The 14819-nt window shown below is 42.7% G+C and overlaps 1 protein-coding gene across 7 annotated transcripts in view; it reads left to right on the forward strand.

Annotated features, from left to right (window-relative positions):
- mipol1 (mirror-image polydactyly 1) overlaps positions 1-14819 on the forward strand; it is a 334286-nt gene that overhangs the window by 107576 nt on the left and 211891 nt on the right. For all 7 annotated transcript variants that reach the window (XM_080202838.1, XM_080202835.1, XM_080202834.1 and 4 more), the window contains one exon: positions 10653-10782. In XM_080202838.1, the coding sequence (XP_080058964.1) occupies positions 10653-10782 (130 nt within the window). The remainder of the gene's footprint in view (positions 1-10652; positions 10783-14819) is intronic.

The raw sequence follows: 14819 nt of genomic DNA on the forward strand, positions 1-14819 counted from the left end.
CAGCAGAATCTAATCCATGCTGTCAATATAAATTCATTGAAAAGGAGTGGACCTTGCCTTAATGGCCATTTCATATTCCTAAAAACCCTCAAACAAATCAAACTTTTCAGAAATCTCAGCCTCATTTAAATACATTACTTTAATTTTGATATTACATCGATTCCAGATTTGTGAAAGTATAGTTGTAAACATCAACATCGATTCCATCAATTTTCATTTCAATTGTTCAACTTATTTTGCTTTTGAAACCTAAACCTAAATCCATTTTTGTAATATGTTCTGCCTTTGACAACTTAGTCTGTTGGTTATTTTGATACCTTGGAAATCTAATACAATCGCATTTGCGTTGGTTTTTTCGTGAACAAAACTTAATCTTTAGGCTTGCTTATTTACCACACAAAAATGTTTCTGTTATTCAGAATGTTTGAAATTGATCTATCTTGTCGTGTCTGTTCATTTATCACATTGCTGTTTGTGGGACCTTGATAACTCATTTTTCCACATAATAATAATGGCTGTGTTTAAAAGCAATTTGCAATATCTGGAAGATGTGAAATTGGCACGTAAATGCAAGTTTTTATTTTCTTAATGTTACATTAGTGCAAACTATTATCCACCAGGCTTGCTATTTATATCATGTGGCACGAGCGTACGAATATTTAATTATTCTTTTGAAATATTTCTCTATTATAGCACTCACTTTGTCAAAACTAAACCTGTTAAATCTTCTGCTTTAAGGGAAACATCAGACAAATGTACAAAATATTTATATAAAAGTATCCTGTGGGATATAGTCAGGGTTTTTGTTATTAATCACTGGTGGATCTAATCTGGTTATTCCACACAAATTTGCACAGATTGGGATCTTGCTGTACCCTGCCGTTGCTGATTGATGATAGTCAGCTCTGAAAATGTGATGATGCTGTTGCAGAAACTGTTACAGACTTTCAACAGAGGAAGAGTTGCAGCCAGGTTCTCAGGATATACCTCAGTCAGTTTTTTTTTGGTGTTTTTGTCATTTGTTATAATGCGTATTGTGGTTATCATTGGTATGGCATATTTGGGAGCTAGAAATGTGAGATAGAAATCAGATAGAAATGTGAGATAAAAATCAGATAGAAATGTGAGATAGAAATCAGATAGAAATGTGAGATAGAAATGTGAGATAGAAATCAGACTGGAACTCGTGCTGTGAGAGAGGTACCTGAGACTGCAATTTCTAACTGGATGGTGATGGGGAGTCAGCTGCAACTTGGTGGTGGGATTTGGAAATATTACAGAGGAAACTAGAAGGGATAGGGAAACAGGTCTACGAAATGGGACGAGATTTAAAATTTTGGATGTGAAAGATCTGAAGGAGTCTTTTTCACTAAATAAGCTGAAATTGACCGCGAGCACTGTAGATATTTTTAGCTTGCAACTGGTTGCAAAAGAATCCATATCTTCAAACAGGTGGCACTAGTAGAGTTTTGGGCAATGTAAAAGTTCTGTTGCGAACAGCGAAAACATAGCATTGTTATGTGGCTTTGCCTTCAAGAATATAAATTTATTTTTCTTTTGTGTTCTCTCTCAGACACTAGACTTGTTGCACTTTGGCAAATTGGGTCATGGTTTTGTGTAGCTGTGTTGCGGCAAACAGTTAATCTTTTCATGTGTTTCTGCCTCAGTATTGCCACAGAGGCCAGTTCCCGTGTTCAATTTCTGGCTTGTGCTACTGTCTGTGCGGAGTCTACATGTGTCTATTTGGGACAGTTTCTTAGAAGGATATGTTGTGGATTTTGGACCTGGTACTGTGTAATAGAATCATAGAAGTTTACAGCACGGAAATGTCCACGCCGTCCCTTTGTTTAACCCCTATACCCATCTTATCCATGTAACTATCTAAATGCTTTTTAAAAGACAAAATTGTACCCACCTCTGCTACTACCTCTGGCAGCTTGTTCCAGACACTCACCAACCTCTGTGAAAAAAGTGCCCCTCTGGACTCTTTTGTATTTCCCCTCTCGCCTTAAACCTGTGCCCTCTAGACTCCCCAATCTTTGGGAAAAGATATTGGCTATCTAGCTGATCTATGCCTGTCATTATTTTATAGATCTCTATATGATCACCCCTAAGCTTTGTATACTCCAGAGAAAAAAGTCCCAGTCTATCCAGCCTCCTTATAATTCAAACCATTAAGTTCCGATAGCACCCTAGTAAATCTTTTCTGCACTCTTTCTAGTTTATCCTTTCTATAATAGGGTGACCAGAATTGTATACAGTATTCCAAGTGTGGCCTTACCAATGTCTTGTACAAGTTCAACAAGATGCTTTAACTAAACCTGCCAATGAGGCAGGTTTAGTAAATAACATCAGAGCAAAAGATTCCCAAGAAAACAGTGACCATAACATGATAGAATATAGCATTCAATTTGAGTGTGTGAAACTTGGGTTTGGAACAACTGTGCTAAACTTAAATAAGGGTAATTACAAAAGAATGAGTGCAAAGTTGGCTGGAATGGACCAGGAAAATAGGTTAGCAAAAAAAATGATTGATCAGTAATGGTCAACGTTTATGAAAGTAGTTTATGTCTCACAACACAAAGATATATCTCAGTGAGGAAGAAGAGTTCCAGGAAGGGGATAAATCCAACATGGTTAACCAGGGAAGTTAAGGATTGTATGTTTATTCTTTCAGTTTAATACTAAGTAGCGAAGATTAGTAATATGACAGAGGATTGGGAAAGTTTTGAAAATCAGCAAAAGATGACCAATTTAAAAAAAGAGGGAGAAGATGAACTATGAGGGTGCACTAACATGTAATGTGAAAATGGACAGTAAGAAACTCTTTAAATACATAAAAAGGAAGTGAGAGACCATGTGAACATCACTCCTTAGAAAATGAGACTGGGGAAATAGCAATGGGGAACCAGGAAATGATGGAGGAGTTAAACAAATACCTTGCATCATTCTTTACAATGGAGGACACCAATGCAATTCCAAAAATATTAAATAACCAAGGGGGAAAGAGGTGAGGAAATAAATACAATAACTTCCACTAGACTAAAAGTACCAGGGAAATTAATGGGACTAAAGGCCTATAAATCCCCTGGACGTGATGGATTACAGTCCAGAATATTGAAGGAAGTAGCTGGAGAGATGACGGATGCACTGGTAGTAATGTCCCAAAAACCCTTAAATTCTGGGGAAGTCCCACAGGATTAGAAAACTGCCAGTATAACTAACGCTTTACTCAAAAATGGAGGGAGACAAAAAGCAGGTAATTACAGGCCAGTTAGCTTAACATCTAACAATGGAAAAATCTTACAGTGTAATAACGTAGCATTTAGCAATACATAATATAATCAAAGAGAGTCAGCATGACTCCAGGAAAGAGAATTAGAATAATTTGAGGTGGTAATGAGCTGGCTGGGTAAAGGGGAATCAGTAGATGTAATATACTTCAATTTCCAAAATGTTTTTAATGAGGTTCTGCACAAAAGTCCCTTTAATAAGGTAAGAGTCCATGGTGTTGGGGGTAGTATATTAGCATGGACAGAGGATTGGCCAACTGGTAGAAGCCAGAGTGTTAGGATAACAGGGGCATTTTCAGGATGGTACCCTGTAACTCATGGATTGCCACAGGGGTCAGTGCTGGGGCCACAATTATGTACTATATATCTTATTTAAATGGAGAGACTGCAGAAAACTGCAGCATAGAGAGATTTGTGGTCCCCATGCATAAATCACAAAGAGCTAGCATGTGGATTCATCAGGTCACAGGGAAGCAACTGGAATGCTGCCTTTATTTCAAAAAGGTGGAGTATAAGAATAGGAAGTCTTGTTAAAATTGTACAGGGCATGAGGTAAACCACAAATATTGTGAACAGTTTTGGTTCCCTTATCTAAGGAAAGATATGCTAGCATTGACTGCAGTTCGGAGAAGCTTCAGAGGTTGACCTTGGGTATGGAGGGATTTTCTTACGAGGAGAGGTTGAGTAGGTTGGGCCTGTACTTAATGGAGTTGAGAGGAATGACAATGACCTTTTTGAGACATATTGAATTCTGAAGGGACTTGACAAGGTAGATGCTGAGAGCTTGTTTCCCCTTGTGGGAGAGTCTAGGACCGGGGGCATAGTCTTAGAGGAAGGGATTTAAGACATAGATGAGGAGGAATTTCTTTGAGAGGGTAATGAATCTGCAGAATTATTTACCACAGAGGGCTGCAGAGGTTGGGTTGTTCAGTATGTTCAACGCTGAGAGAGTCAGATTTTTACTCAGTAAGGGAATCAATGGCTATGGCGGTATGGCAGGAGAGTTGAGGATTGTTAATCAGATCAGCCATGATCCCATTGAATGATGGAGCAGATTTGATGGGCCGAATGACCTATTTTTTCTTCTATGCTTAAAGTGGTGTGCAGGGACAGAGGGTTTGTGTGCATAGACCTTTTAAGGTGGCAGTTTTTTTTTCTTTTTTTGTATGAGGGAGGTCATGTTTCACTAACAAGAGTTTCATGAGGAGATGACAAAATGATTGATAAGGGAAGGGCTTTGGATATTGTCTACATGGACTTTAGCAAAGCATTAGACAAGATCCCTCATGGCAGGCTAGTGCAAAAGATCAAATCACACAGGATCAAAGGTGAACTAGTTAGATGGATTTAGAACCGGCTAGAAGACAAAGGGTAGAAGTGGAAGGGTGTTTTTCTGAATGGAGGTCTGTAACAAGTGGTGTTCACGGTGAGAAGTCTCACAACACCAGGTTAAAGTCCAACCAGTTTATTTAATAGTAATCCCACAAGCTTTCGGAAACGGTGTTCCCACACGCCTGACGAAGGATCACCGTTTCCGAAAGCTTGTGGGATTACTATCAAATAAACTGGTTGGACTTAAACCTGGTGTTGTGAGACTTCTTAGTGTGTTTACCCCAGTCCAATGCCGGCATCTCTACATTACAAGTGGTGTTCGGCAAGGATCAGCACTGAGACCTTTACTGTTTGTAATATATATAAATGACTTGGAAGAAAACGTAGCTAGTCTGATTAGCAAGTTTACAGATGGTACTAAGATTGCTGGAATTGCAGATAGTGATGAAGAATGTCAGAGAGTACAGCAGGATATAGGCTGGAAAATTGGGTGGAGAAATGGCAGACGGAATTTAATCCAGACAAATGAGAGGTGATTAATTTTGGTAGGTCCAATTCAGGTGGGAGCTATTTAATGACTGGCAGAACCATCATGAGCATAAGCATAGAGATCTGGGCATGCAAGTCCACAGATCCTTAAAAGTGGCAGCACAAGTGGAAAAGATGGTGCCAAAAGCTTGCGTTCATCAGGTGTGGCATTGAGTATAAAAGTTGGCAAATTATGTTAGTTATATAAAAAGTTGGTTCAGCCACATTTGGAATATTGTGTCCAATTCTAGTCACCACACTCCTAGAAGGATACGGAGGCTTTGGATAGAACGCAGATAAGGTTTATCAGGATGTTGCATGATAGGGAGGGCATTAGCTATGAGGAGAGACAGAATAAACTGGGAGTGTTCTCCCTGGAAAGACAGAGACTAAAGGGCGACCTGATAGAAGTTTTTAAAATTATGAGAGTATAGACAGGGTACGCAGTTGGGAGTTTTTTCCCAGGGCAGAAATGACAATTACAAGGGGGCACTAGTTCAAGGTAAGAGGGGAAGGTTCAGTGGAGAAGTGTGGGGGGGAATTTTTTGCACAGAGTGGTGGGGGCCTGGAATGCACTGCCAAGTTGAGGCAGACATGTTAGTGACATTTAAGACTTATCTGGAAAGACATATTAACAGACAGCGAATAAAGGGATACAGGCGGCTGGTCAAGCTAGATAAGACAACATGGTGGGTGCAGACTTGAAGGGCCAAAGAGCCTGTTCCTGTGCTGTACTGTTCTTTGTCATATTGAGAGAGTAACTAGCAAAGTATATAGGAACTTTGGCTTTATAAGCAAAGACATTAAGTACAAAAGGAGGGAAGTTAAGCTGAGCCTTTATTTTTATTTTTGGCATCCAGTTCTGTGAGGATTCTTAAGAGTGCAGAGGAGATTTATCAGAATGTTCCAGGGAGGGGGAATTTAGCTACAAGGTTAGATGGAAGAAGCCAGATCTGTTCTCCTTTGAGTAAAGGAAATTGAGGCAGATGTTACTGACAGGAGGAGATTAATTTAAACAGCCTGATTTCTCCACCTCCAACCAGTTGCTAAACAGGTGCCCTTGATTTTTGATTTCCCCCTTTGTGTACATTTGCAACCATTCATATTAAGATTAATTCAATCCTCTATTAATAACCCCAAAGCAAACTTTTGAAGTAAGGTTAAAAGAAAAAGGCCTGGTTTATTTTACACATACCCAAAACGGAGGAAAGAGATTTTGCAAAATCTGCCCCTTTTTGCATTTGTACAATAAAACAGGAGTGAGGGCAAAGGCCATGATAAAATAAGAATCATGGTTTCATGCGAGTCCACAGTCCAGAAACCAATGAGGGTTCTGTCAGGTGGCTTTGTTTGGCAGAATTCCTGATCTTAGTCATAGAAATGTGTAGGGTGGCATAGTGGCACAGTGGTTAGCATTGTTGCCTCACAGTGCCAGGGACCTGTGTTCAATTCTGGTCTTGGGCGACTATATGTGTAGAGTTTGCACATTCTCCTTGTGCCTGCATGGGTTTCCTCCTGGTACTCGGGTTTCCTCCCACAGTCCGAAATATGCAGGAGGATTGGCCATGCTAAGTTGCCCCTTCTTGTCAGGGGGATTAGCAAGGTAAATACGTGGGGTTACAGAGATAGGACTTGAGTGGGATTGTTGTCAGTGCAAGTTGAATGGTCTCCTTCTGCACTGTAGATATTCTGTGATTCTATGACACATTACGGTGAACTTGGTTGCATGTTAATCTGTTGAAGATGTACCCAAGCATTCTTGTGCCCTGGAAATTAGTTCACTCTGTAGGCAAAATACCAGGCTTTTACTGGAAATCAGAATTGGAGTGAGAAATGGAGGTCAAAAGCAAGCTGCTAACCCAGGGTCTAGTTCTCACTGGAAGTTAAACGCTGACTGAAGATAACATTCAAACGCTGTACTATTAAAGGAATTCGAAGTCTCGGTCATTTATCTGTGTAATTTATGTCAAACTATTCAGCTAATGAGGCTTCTTGTTAAAACCCATTATGTTTTGAGCAGGTAACCAGCACTGTTAGCACAACGTTGGAGATGAGGTGAGACAAGTAATTCTGTCTTTGCCCATTGCTGGCTGGTGCAGAGATCCTGTTCGCTAATCCATCATGTTGGCTTAACTGAAATGCAAGGAGTGTTACATTCCAGGGATTTGATGTGTTATCATTTCTCTGTGTTTAAATTATTCAAATTTCCAGAACTATCATCATGTGGTCAGCAGTGGCCATTTAATCAACCTAGCCATTTGTCCATCTAAAAAATAATTTTATAAAGTAGCCAAGTAGACAGATTTTTTTTTCTTGTTTCCGGACAGTACACAGGATTATGACAGGTTTGGGTAAGGGAGAACAAGGAAAAACTGTTCCCACCAGTAATTATACAAGGACAGGGGACACAAATTTAAGGCTTTGGGCAAGAGTGAAATGTGGGGAAGAATTTTTTTTATATGATGAGTACTAGTAAACTGGAACTCAAGGCCCATATGGGTGGTGAAAGCAGAGATGATCAGTGATTTCAGTGGGAATTTGGAAGTGCATTTGAAGGAAATAAACTTTGAACTATGGGAAGAAAGAGGGAATTGGATTGACTACATTGCTCTATAGAGAGCTGGCATAGACTTAATGGGTCACGTGGCAACCTTCTGTGCTGTAAATGAATTTTATCAGTAACTTTCAGAGTAAATTGTATAAATACCTTACTGAAAATGGGAAAAGAGCGGGGGTGTGGAGTTCATTGGACAGCCCTTTCAAAGAGCTAATGGGTTAAATGGTTTCCCTTTTTGTTGTATGAAATTACTTGCCACTAAAGTGTGTTGATATTTATATGCAGCAGCACCTGGTTAGTTAGCTTTGCCATTTTTATGTACACTATTGCTGTGTAAACCTGTGCACAAATTGACAATCTTCATGCTTGTGTACTCATATTAGAAAGTAATTACTGTCCTACATTCCAACACTGACTACATTCAAAGGGACTTCATTGGCTGTAAAACACTTTGGAGTATCCCAATATTGTGAAAGTACAATAAAAATGCAAGCTCTTACTAAACAAACATATAATTTCATTGAAGTATAGGTTGTCTGATTTGCTTATTTAAAAAGGGAGGTTATTGAACTTGCTTTCTAGTATAATTCTTTGCATAGATAATATTACCAATATTCAGTAATAATTAATAATTACTAACTTGGGTTAATGGCTATGAATTTTTATGGGTTAAATAATAGAATTTATAGGAGTAAAATAAAGTTTAAGTGGGGTTTTTGAAATCTTTCCTGGAATTTAAAAGATTAGACAATTCAAAACCTTAAGTGGAATGAATCTGTTACAGTTCTGTTCTAAGACTCAATTTTTAAAAACATTCAATTTGCTCTGGTATTTAAATAAAAGTTATACAGGAGTTTGAATGTGTTTTGATTAAATCAATTCCAGATATTTTGTTACCAATTTTGAAGTCGTGGACGTTTTCAGTTTCTTTAATAACACTGAGAATTTTTTTAAAATTTAAATGCTGATTACAATGTGAAATGAAATGACTCAGGTGGTTTGGTATTGCTTTAGATTTAAGTGGCTGATTGTTGAATTGTATTTAAATAAGATGTTAGTGTAGGGGGAAGTACCTGCAGTGTAATTTGCTTATTATGCTTCTCAGTGTTTTAAATATAGTACCCCCACCCCCAAAACAAATAGGTGACTCTATAGCTGGATCTCATTCAAGGGGATTGTCATGGGTATCCATTCAGAGGAATATTGTATTCTAATTATTCATGCTGTCAGAGTTCATTTTGCATTCCCATTAAAACTAGACTATGTTATGGTTTCACAGTGATTAACAAAACAAAGCTTAAAATAAGGACAAGAACTATGCTACAAGTTTCCAAAACCGTACTGCGGCAAGTGATTAAGTACTGTCTTTTTCCTTTACATATATACACTGAGCTTTCAACTACCCATGTCCAATCTTTTTAAAGTAATTGTGCCACTAATTTTCTTGATTGAGGGTAGGCAAATAATTTTGCCTCAAACAATTCATATTGCTTGCATTCAACAGATACATTACCTTCTGTGCAGTCAGACATTGTATTTGTCATGTCATTTCGACAATTCTTGGGTGTTCTAATTTAATGTTGTTTCAAACTAGCATACCTGATGCCAGCTTTCAATAAATCTCTTGGCTGTTGATTCACAACAATCCTGCTTTTCGCTGTGATTGACTGTCTTGAAACTGCATTTTGGAGAGAAATAAAAAGAAAGAGCTCTCATTTATATGATATTTTTCACATCCTCCATTTGTTCCAACCACAATTTCAATTCAAAAGTAATTATACAAGCAAGTACTGCAGCCAATTTGTGCATCAAACTATAGAAAGGCTGCTGTGCAGAAAGAGGCCATTCAACCCATCATGTTTGCACTGGCCAAAAAAGAGAAAAAATTATTCACTGCTCATTGAAATACTAGTCACTTTAAATCCAAGTAACTGCAAACTTCCATAACTATTTTTGTATGAAGCCGAAGTAATTTTTTTGTCATCAATATTTTTGAATGAAACTGTTAAAACAAATTATTTTAACCATAAATATGGTGGTCCTTAAAATGTTTAGCTCTCTCTAAAATTGTGGAGGTTGTTTCCTTGCAGGAGTAACAGGCAGTGTCTACCACCAGTTGCATCCACAGATCTCCCTGATTTCCGCACCAACAGGCAAATGGGTTTCTAGTGGTTTGGGCATTAATCTAAAGCCCGTAAATGGAACTTTTTCTTGCAAAATGTTTGCTGTGGCAGATGACCGGTGACTCTAGTGTTAGCTATTCCAAGATTCAATGTCTCAAGGCATCAACAAAATGGTGTTGATGGGGGGCTGGATTTTACTAGCCCTTTCAAGACAGATTATAAGGCAGGAAGACTGGCAAGATGGCAAATGGCAAGTCCATCATCATCTGTCACCATGATATCTGGTCAGTGGCAGGAAAGGTGCAAAGCACCCACCTACCTGAAAGCACTTCTTCTGCATCCACTGGCACTTCACCAGTTGCAGGGGATTCTCTGCCATATTGGAAGACTGTTAGATAAATCCTGGCGGGCTGTGGGGTCAGGGAGACTCTTTTGTAGGCACTTTTTGGCCCATGGAGAGCAACCCAGGAGAAATGGCTACTCCTGTAGCAGTGACGCTGCGTGTCCTTAGTAAAGCACTCTCCTCCCAGGGCTTGCCTGACTGCCCCCACTGTCCCAGATCCCACACCTGACTTTGAGCACACAAGGTCTGTGATGTACCTTCAATCTGAAGGTCCTTTGGTCAGCAGCTCCTCTAGAATGGGTGGTTGCTCCTAATAGGAACAGCTACCCTGGCAACAATCCCTTAACTGGAAAGATGTGGCAAGTCCTGAGGACCGCTGAAGCATGATTGTCTCCTTGCTTTCAGTCACCGCTTCTTGTTGTTTCCATAAGTCCCAGCTTGTGCTTTCTTATTGATTGTCATTTCACTTTTCACAGTTCTAGTTGAAGAAGTCTATCATGCGCAAAAGGAGCGGGATGCAGCTGTAATGGCTAGACTTAGACTTGCCAATGAAGAGAGAGATGAAGCTCTTGTGCGAGCTAAACAACTAGAACAGGCCTTTGAAGGGTATGTACGCTGGTCTCTAAAAAAAAATTATTCTTAAAAAGAAAATACTTCAATGCACCCCTTGCAATGTTTCCGAATTAGTTATGATTCTTTGTTTTAATATCCTAAATCTGTACAAATATTTAATTCAGTGCACAAGATGTTTGTTTCTTGACATGTTTTGGGCTTTTGCACACAATTGATCTGATGTCATTTGCATGATTCCAGAACGGTGATTTGCACCATTTTTTTTGTAGGAAGTCTCACAACACCAGGTTAAAAAGCTCCGAAAGCTAGTGGCATTTGCTACCAAATAAACCTGCTGGACTTTAACCTGGCTGTGAGACTTCTTACTGTGTTTACCCCAATCCAACACCGGCATCTCCACACCATTTTTTTTTGCACAGTACTGCTGACTGATGATACGGCCAACCATATCAAAAAACAATGAATTGTTGCACTATCCAAATAAAGTTTACATAAATTTGTTTTAATATTTTTATTTGCAGTCAAGTATTACGAGTTACTGGTGAATCTAATAAATGACAAGAAAGATAATGTTGCATGACTCCTTTTTTTAAATGTGTTCATTTTAAGTGTTCGAATGAAGCCAAACATAAATCCACTGGGCTCTAAGTTGTTTTCCTTTTTATGAAGTAATTTGTGTTAAATCTCTAAAGATTTCTTCAGGATAGATAGAAAATTGGCTACATTGCTTACTTAACAATGTGCCTTCGCAATGTTTTTGAAACAGCATTACTAAGCAGATGTTGAACAAGGTGAATGCGTATTTCGGTACAAAAAAGAAAAGAAAATCCAATATTGACTTATACTATAATAATTTAGCAGTATGTTTCATATGTTGTTGATCATAATTCTTGTTCCATAGAAAACCAACTCTACGTTTGAGCTAATTAAACACTTAGGGGCTGATCTTACCAACCTGTCACATCCGTTGACCAGCACAGTGAGGTGGGAAGATAGCGTGTGAGACAAAAAGTCACATTCGCGCCCATGCCAAACAACTTGCTATCTTCCCAGCCCCTTTTCACAGATGTGAAACATATTAGCATGAATTTGAATGCATTTCACTATCATTAGCGAGGTTGGTGCGCTATTGCCTCCATCGGAATTTCACCACCTCACCGGCACGCTGATGCAAATCAGTATTGCTATATAAAGGTCAGTGTCAAGTGCAGCTGTCACAAGGGATAGAGAGGAGATGAGTACCACTGAGCACGCACCCCTGGAGTGCATGGGAAAGGGGATATCTCGGCCACTGCCATAGGGCAGGGTAGGGTGGTGGGGGGTTGCATGGATGCAGGTGTTTGAGAAGGCTTCTGCCACTATGGAGGTCCCCAGGTCAGGATTTGGCTCTGGTTTTGGGCTTGTGTGGTGCTCATTCCTCCCCCCCAGCACCCCCAAGGGGATAGCTTTTGAGAGCAGCTCTCAAATCCATTAATGACCCATAGTCACCCTGCCATTTGGCTGCTGAACACGCTCCGTGGTTGACTGCTGAAATTTCATCCCACCACTAACGGTATCAAGCAGCAGCCGTCTCTGCTGCTGCTTCAATCCAGGGAGCTCTTCTCCTCACCCTTTCTCTTTTCTCACTCTCTCTCTCTCCTCACTCTTTCTCTCCCCCCTCACTCTCTCTCTCCTCACTCTCTCTCTCTCTCCTCACTCTCTCTCTCTCCCCTCACTCTCTCTCTCTCCCCTCACTCCTCACTTTCTCAATCTCCTCACTTTGTCTCTCTTTCTCCTCACACTCTCTCTCCTCACTCTCTCTCTTTCTCTCCCCCCTCACTCTCTCTCTCTCCCCTCACTCTCTCTCCCCTCACTCTCCCCTCACTCTCTCTCCTCACTTTCTCAATCTCCTCACTCTTTGTCTCTCTTTCTCCTCACACTCTCTCTCTCCCCTCATTCTCTCTCCCCTCATTCTCTCTCCCCTCACTCTCTCTCTTTCTCCTCACTCTCTCTCTTTCTCCTCACTCTCTCTCTTTCTCCTCACTCTCTCTCTTTCTCCTCACTCTCTCTCCCCTCTCTCTCTCTCTCTCTCTCCCCCTCACCCTCTGCCTCTCTCCTCTCCCCTCAGTCTCTCCCTCTCTCCCCTCTCTCTCTCTCTCTCCCCTCTCTCTCTCTCTCTCCCCTCTCTCTCTCTCTCTCCCCTCTCTCTCTCTCTCTCTCCCCTCTCTCTCTCCCTCTCTCCCCTCGCTCTCTCCCTCTCTCCCCTCGCTCTCTCCCTCTCTCCCCTCGCTCTCTCTCTCCCCTCGCTCTCTCTCTCTCCCCTCGCTCTCTCTCTCCCCTCGCTCTCTCTCTCCCCTCGCGCTCTCTCTCTCTCCCCTCGCTCTCTCTCTCCCCTCGCGCTCTCTCTCTCCCCTCGCGCTCTCTCTCTCCCCTCGCGCTCTCTCTCTCCCCTCGCTCTCTCTCTCTCCCCTCGCTCTCTCTCTCCCCTCGCTCTCTCTCTCTCCCCTCGCTCTCTCTCTCTCCCCTCGCTCTCTCTCTCTCCCCTCGCTCTCTCTCTCTCCCCTCGCGCTCTCTCTCTCCCCTCGCTCTCTCTCTCTCCCCTCGCTCTCTCTCTCTCCCCTCGCTCTCTCTCTCTCCCCTCGCTCTCTCTCTCTCCCCTCGCTCTCTCTCTCTCCCCTCGCTCTCTCTCTCTCCCCTCGCTCTCTCTCTCCCCTCGCTCTCTCTCTCTCTCTCTCTCTCCCCTCGCGCTCTCTCTCTCTCTCTCTCCCCTCGCTCTCTCTCTCTCTCCCCTCTTTCTCTCTCTCTCTCCCCTCGCTCTCTCTCTCCCCTCGCTCTCTCTCTCCTCTCCCCTCGCTCTCTCCCTCTCTCCCCTCGCTCTCTCCCTCTCTCCCCTCGCTCTCTCCCTCTCTCCCCTCGCTCTCTCCCTCTCTCCCCTCGCTCTCTCCCTCTCTTCCCTCGCTCTCTCCCTCTCTCCCCTCGCTCTCTCTCTCTCTCTCTCCCCTCGCTCTCTCTCTCTCTCCCCTCGCTCTCTCTCTCTCTCCCCTCGCTCTCTCTCTCTCTCCCCTCGCTCTCTCTCTCCCCTCGCTCTCTCTCTCCCCTCGCTCTCTCTCTCCCCTCGCTCTCTCTCTCTCTCTCTCTCTCCCCTCGCTCTCTCTCTCTCTCCCCTCGCTCTCTCTCTCTCTCCCCTCGCTCTCTCTCTCTCCCCTCGCTCACTCTCTCTCTCCCCTCGCTCTCTCCCTCTCTCCCCTCGCTCTCTCCCTCTCTCCCCTCGCTCTCTCCCTCTCTTCCCTCGCTCTCTCCCTCTCTCCCCTCGCTCTCTCTCTCTCCCCTCGCTCTCTCTCTCTCCCCTCGCTCTCTCTCTCTCTCCCCTCGCTCTCTCTCTCTCTCCCCTCGCTCTCTCTCTCTCTCCCCTCGCTCTCTCTCTCTCTCCCCTCGCTCTCTCTCTCTCTCCCCTCACTCTCTCTCTCTCTCCCCTCGCTCTCTCTCTCTCCCCTCGCTCTCTCTCTCTCTCTCCGCTCGCTCTCTCTCTCTCCCCTCGCTCTCTCTCTCTCCCCTCGCTCTCTCTCTCTCCCCTCGCCCTCTCTCCCCCTCGCCCTCTCTCTCCCCTCACTCTCTGTCTCCCCTCACTCTCTCTCTCCCTTCGCTCTCTCTCTCCCCTCGCTCTCTCTCTCTCCTCACTCTCTCCTCACTCTCTCTCTCCTCACTCTCTCTCTCCTCACTCTCTCTCCTCACTCTGTCTCTCGTCACACTCTCTCTCCTCTCTCTCTGTCTTCTCCCCTCACTCTCTCTCTCCTCACTCTCTCTCTCTCCTCACTCTCTCTCTCTCTCCTCACTCTCTCTCTCTCCTCACTCTGTCTCTCGTCACACTCTCTCCCCTCTCTCTCTCCTCTCCTCTCCTCACTCTCTCCTCTTTCTCTCTCTTTTTCTCCTCACTCTCTCCCCTCACACACTCTCCTCATACTCTTTCCTCATACTCTCTCACCCCCTCTCTCTCTCTCTCTCCCCTCACACTCTCCCCTCACACTCTCTCTCTCACCCCTCACACTCTCTCTCTCACCCCTCACTCTCTCTCACCCCTCACACTCTCTCTC

This window comes from Carcharhinus amblyrhynchos, chromosome 14, assembly GCF_965287045.1.
Source record: "Carcharhinus amblyrhynchos chromosome 14, sCarAmb.v2.hapA, whole genome shotgun sequence".
Taxonomy (NCBI): Eukaryota; Metazoa; Chordata; class Chondrichthyes; order Carcharhiniformes; family Carcharhinidae; genus Carcharhinus; species Carcharhinus amblyrhynchos.